Genomic DNA, 5,915 nt, shown 5'->3' on the forward strand with positions numbered 1-5,915 from the left:
CAATATATGAAATCTAATGATGCAGTTTTTCTTGGTTTGGACTCAATTATAGGAACCAATTGAAATTTGCCAAAGAGCTGGAGAGAAAAACTTTTTTCACATCGACCGGTACCTTTTTTGGTGCAATTTCGCAGTTGGTTCAGTATTTTTACATTTTGACACGTGTAAAATCACTGTATGAAGGTTCAAATCAAAAATTCTGATCATTTTCCGTCGATTTGGTGTTTTGGCCATTGATGTTTGTTGAAAATCCGATGTGAGAGCGCTACTTAGCAAAATGTCTATCAAAAGTGTAAACCGACGAAATTATTGGCACCAAAATGGGTTCAGACTGGTCGGTAATGGTCATATTTGGATTGTACGGAAAAAATTGAGTCGATATAGGCTCAAAAACTGTGTTGTAAGTAGTGATTTTGAGGTTTTATGACGTTATTGTAGCGAAAATGTGAAATTTCGGTCGATTTTGGCCATATATTCACCCCTAACAGCTCAGTTTTGCACTTTAGAGCATTGTAATATTGACCAAAATTGTAGTACTAGACGCCAGCAGTAAGATCCAGTCATTTGTTGTCCAGTATAATTGCGATATAGTACCAAAATTTTTGAATATTCTTCAATGTATTGATTTTATTCCCCTACAAACTACATAGCTCTCGGGGGAGTGGATTTGATTAGTAAAAGTATGTCGGAAAATAGCTTAAATTTATTTTTTCGGCCCAAATTTTCGGATCAGCGGTTAGGAGCTGCAAATTTTAAAACATTTGGCATTTGGGCTACCCTAATATCCACCGTCTAAATTTGATTTTTTTTTAAATTTTTCTTTCTTTGAAGATGCGATACTGTCGATAGCAGGCTCTGGGCATCATATTGAACAAAGACTCACCATGTACTCACGATTGAACCAAGGACTCATCAATTTGATGCAAATGAAGTCTATTTTACAATATATGATGGACATGGCCGAATCAATCGAACGAGAATTATTAAACATAGTGTAAGCAATGAGGTCACATAAATTTTTTTTAATTAAGGAAAAAATGACAATTTCTTCAACGAAGCGAATTTTCTTCAACACTTATGATTTTCAGAGGTGCCAATGAAGCGGTGACGCTCCGTTCAGTTATAGGCAAATATACCTGTTCCATTTATGCCTTAGAGAGTATGTTATATTTAACCACGGGGATAATGGACAAATATGATAATACAAATATTGACCTTGAAACAGCTATTTTAAAGGTAAGTAAGGTACTCCTTTCTTGGGTTTTTTTCCTTTCTAATTCGACAATTCTTCAATCATTTTATTCATTATTATTTACATTTCATTTTTTTTGTGTCTATGATGAGCATGAGTAGAACGTATTGAGACTTTTTGATTTTTTCTCTTGAGTTTTGTTCATTCAATCCTTTGTTCTTCAATTGCATCATCTGTCGGTTTTCATTTTTAATTGCAATTCAATATATGTATTTACTCAACAAAAAATTAAAAAGAATTTTTTTCTTATTTAAATTCTTTTTTATTTCATGAATTTCAGACGTATTCCCAAGACCAATTGCTGGATATGTCAATAGATCTATTAAATTTTGTTGATTCTCGAGTGACTTTATCTGAGCATCCGGTGAATGAATTGATTCGGAATGCGATTCAGTTGAAATTTAGCGAGTCAGAAAATAGGTTGAAGATACATATCGGCCGAGAGGGTATCCATTATCGTTTGGTAAGCTCCACCAATATTCTTCAAATTCAAAATAGAAAAAAACGGTCAAAAAATTGATTGAAAAAAAAAATTTAAGAAAAAATTTTGAGAAAAATTTCATCCAACATTTTCAAGCCTAAAATGTTCCAGCAAATGTCCTTAAAAAAAACTCCACCAATTTTACAGGCTCGTCTAATCGAAGAGGTGCAAATAAAAAAGAATAAGGAATTTGTAGTGAAAAATTTCCTGTCCGAACAGCAGTTGGATATGTACGCGGTGGAAATGCGACGGGCTGCCAAAGGTGTATTTGATTCAATCGATTTACTTCGTCTAGGAGTGTCCGCACTCATTTATTCAGAGGCACGTCATGAGAAAAAGATGCGTGATAGTGAAATCAAGAAGATTGCTGATGCAGCCGCATGCATTTATGCATCATATGCATGTCTATTACGTGGAGATCGTTCGTTGAAATTGCAATTGCCAAATGCACAGCCAGAAAGTACTATCGCTCAAATAGTCTGTGATCGAAATTCGGCCGAAGTAAAACGATTAACGAAATACATTGAAGATGGTCCAATCAAAACATTCGAAAGTTATCACGAGTATGTTGTACATTTAATGCTTCAGCCCAATAATAAATTTCCAGCCCATCCGTTGACACGGTTCTTTTAAATTTCATAAAATTTGTAGTGACATATTGTTGAATAAATATTTAAGGAAATGTAAACTGTTTTATGATATCATAATTTGCGTGCTTTTTTTTTCTTGAAACAAAAACAACAAGTTCTACAACTGGTCGTTGTTATTGCTATATTTTCGCTTTTTTTTTTGAAATCGCAAGTCAATATTTTGTTTCGAACAACGCTCATCAATTCAAAGATGTGAATCGAATGAATTTATGATCATCGTATTCTTTGTGCCTGCAAATTTTATTAGTAAACAATGAATAAATTTGTGCTATCACGTTGAACTGGATTTTTTTTAACGGAGTTTGTCCACCGGAGTTTTGCGTTGAAATGACAGAATTTTACCTGCGTTTTTGTTTTTGCGGCCACTGACTTTTGATTACGTGCTCAACATACCCATGCATTGATTATAATCATGCACGACTAACTGTGTGACATGTTATTATTATGTATGACGAAGAAAGTTTTCTTTTTCTATTCGATACTATCCATCGTTTGTAACGGCTTTTTAAGTACCAAAAAAGCAACAACCGAAAAAATCACGTCGAAATGTGTAAATCCGAAAGAAAAATTGCTGAAAATCGAGCACTATTATGAATGGATTATTTGTGATCATGCGGCTATTTGTTAGGAAAAATCAGGTGATGCACGCACATTTCGGGTCACAAGTTTTGAAATCATCATAGAAATAGCTTTGTGTGTTTGGCAATTCAAGACGCAAAATTCGATCATCTTTTGCATCCAAAAATGAAATTCATCACTTCAACCGACCATGAAGAGTAACGAATTGTAAGTAGTTTCATTGAAAACGTATCTTACAACACACACTTGGCCCATAACTTTTGAAATCATCGTAGAAATTGCTTTGTATGAATGAGAAATTCCACCCACTTTCGCATCGAAAAGTAAAATTTTCCTCTTCAACGAACCATAGCACTTTGATTCAGATTGTATGTAACAATGAACAAATGAATTAAATATAACCGTGAAAAGAATGCTGATAAAATTTATCGAAAAAAATTTCGCTGAAAATAAATGCAATGGTCCATGAAAATGCCATCGTTTGATCATCAAATTTTATTTTATTTTTTTGTTTTTCCTAAATTTAATGGTTGTTATTTAAGAAATGTGCGTTAGTGTTATGCTTCAATTGAAATTCGTAATGCGACCAATGAAAACTGTTGTTCTACTGTTGTGATCCCAAATATAGTAGATGAACGGATGGTCACAGTAGAATTCGGCTCTTGGCATTCCTCCGATTCGCTTTGTTATCATAAGTCCTGAAATCAATGAAAAAAGATTACATTTGAAAAAAGAAACGAATTTGGTAGTTTTCAGAGGAAATTGACTGAATATTTTTGACCGATTTCTAAATCGGGTCGGAAAGATCACTTTCAATCATTCGTACAACGATCGTATGAAGTCACAATTGTGAAAGAATTTGAAAATAAAACAACACAAACCTGTGGCAGCAGCAGCTTCCGAGCCTTCTTCATTAACTTCGATGAATGCTTTATGAACAGCATCTGATACTACCAATGGTTCTTTGGCTTGTAAAAGTCCACTCAAATCAGCTGCGCCTGAGAACATGTCAACCATGCCCAACTAAGTAAAAAAAAATCATATTTAAAAAAAAAAATTGGGTCATTTTCACAAAAATCATCGATTATCAACATACATTTTTCAAAACGTCGTTCAGCTTAATTTCGAATTCCACTTTGAATTTTGGAATATCCACTTTAACTTTTTGCGACCGCATTTCGGTTGTGATTTTCGTAAAATCATGACCTTTCAGCTTGGTTTCCAGTGTTGATAGTCCGGCATGACTGTTTGGCAAAATTAATACCATCGAATAGTTCGAATCTGCGTACTTCATTTCGAGGGCAGATGCATCCAATTCGGGTAACTCTCCATAATTGTATGTGCCTTCGATGTGCATAAAATCAACTGACACCGATTCCGTTTCACTTGTATAAAAATCTGCTTTAACCGTGAATTGTTTGTTGAATTTATACTTCCAATCGCCTTTGAAATAGACGGCATTTATCAAAACGACACGAGCGTCTGCATTCAATGTCGCCGGTTTGATTAAATTTGTGATCTTTCCTTTGGTCTTCTGCTCGACAAATTGATTGATGGTTTGGGCGGCTTCAGCTCGGTGCGCAAAGTTTATCGATTCAATGCCCGATGAAAATTTCTGAACGGCCACTTGTTGGAGATACTGATTTAACGGATAACCTTGTTGTACATACACTTGATTGGCAACTGAAAATGTTGTATTTCCAGCGCCTCGCTCTAGTAGTCCATAATACTCGTGGAACTGATTTGCTGCCGTCGGTTTGTCACCATTCAATTGCAGCTCCGAACGAATTTGCTCAAATGTATTTCCATCGGCGGCCTGTGACAATAGGGCTAGGACATTTGCCACAGAAAATGGGGAAATGATCACATTTCCAGTCGTTGATTTTGCACATTCCTAAATGGAACCGAACAAAAAAAAAAACAAATTTTGCATCAGAAACTGGGCTTTCAACCATTTTTCCGCAAATTTTTTATTCAAATTCATTTTGACAAAATGCAATTCATTTCAATGCGATTCAAATCAATGTTTTTCTCCAATATTTTTTTTTTTTTAATCAATTGTGATTTTTGCTCTAAGTTTTGCTGCTAATCCGTTCATTCTCCCACTCTTCTCATCATTTTCACAAATCAAGTTACCTGATAAAAATCCGATGCAAAATTGGAAACACCCGTTGTCAATTCATTTTCAGCCAAAGCAATTGAGCAAATCACAAATAAAACTATTGATCGTAGCACTAAAATGATTTGAGTAAAAAAAAAGTCATGAGGTTACTTTTGATGCACTTCAATGGAAAAAAGACACTTACTTTTGCCAGATGAATATAGGATCAACACTTATGAACTTATTATACTTCAAGGGAAGAACCTTCAAAGTACAAGCGGAATTAAAAAGATGAAAAAATGAGCGATAATCCAATAAAAATCGTCTTCTACGTCATAAACGATAAACATAAACAACAACAACACATTCAAAATGTGTATTGAGCAAAATCCGTTTTATTCAAATCGTTCGTTTCAATTTAATATTTTAAATTTTTAACAATTGTAAACATTTTCACAAAATAAAACCGTTAGAAAAAGAATAAAACTTGAATACCCATCCAAAGTGAATACTACTGAATCGTTACACTAAATTCTCGCGACTGCAGACGATACGCTCGTCTTTTCGGCTATAAAGTTGAATGTGAAATAATGTGTTTTGGGCTACTTCAAAAGTGAAAGTGTGTTTTTTATGTTTATATTCATTATAGGTATACTGGTTTAAGAGTTTGGTTTGCGATTTTGCGAAATATAGACACAACACTGATGAGATATACCAAATTTATAATCATAACGTGTGTGTGTATTTTTTTTTCGGATGGCAAGTCAAATAATTTGACTTTTGCTCTTTTTTATCAATTGCATGCTGCGAAATATGGCATTCGCACGAATATCAGAATATGTAAACACCGAC

General features: G+C 34.2%; 2 protein-coding genes across 2 annotated transcripts in view; one reads left to right on the forward strand and one right to left on the reverse strand.

Annotated features, from left to right (window-relative positions):
- Positions 1-2,440, forward strand: part of LOC129574684 (complex I assembly factor ACAD9, mitochondrial-like) — a 4,620-nt gene extending 2,180 nt beyond the window's left edge. The window contains exons 3-6 of the mRNA XM_055457037.1: positions 832-994; positions 1,089-1,236; positions 1,533-1,715; positions 1,881-2,440. Coding sequence (XP_055313012.1) covers positions 832-994; positions 1,089-1,236; positions 1,533-1,715; positions 1,881-2,366 — 980 coding nt within the window. The 3' untranslated portion in view covers positions 2,367-2,440. The remainder of the gene's footprint in view (positions 1-831; positions 995-1,088; positions 1,237-1,532; positions 1,716-1,880) is intronic.
- Positions 2,441-3,442: 1,002 nt separating this feature from the next.
- Positions 3,443-5,848, reverse strand: LOC129574686 (serine protease inhibitor 42Dd-like). The gene is made up of 6 exons (XM_055457038.1): positions 5,559-5,848; positions 5,269-5,327; positions 5,099-5,196; positions 4,059-4,856; positions 3,844-3,985; positions 3,443-3,660 (listed from the first exon to the last, which is right to left on the reverse strand). Coding segments are annotated over exons 2-6 (1,173 nt in total). The 5' UTR covers positions 5,270-5,327; positions 5,559-5,848; the 3' UTR covers positions 3,443-3,526.
- Between the last annotated feature and the right edge of the window lie 67 nt (positions 5,849-5,915).

Source organism: Sitodiplosis mosellana, unplaced genomic scaffold, assembly GCF_009176505.1.
Source record: "Sitodiplosis mosellana isolate CC-2019 unplaced genomic scaffold, AAFC_SMos_1.0 Smas_scaffold_6165, whole genome shotgun sequence".
Classification (NCBI taxonomy): Eukaryota; Metazoa; Arthropoda; class Insecta; order Diptera; family Cecidomyiidae; genus Sitodiplosis; species Sitodiplosis mosellana.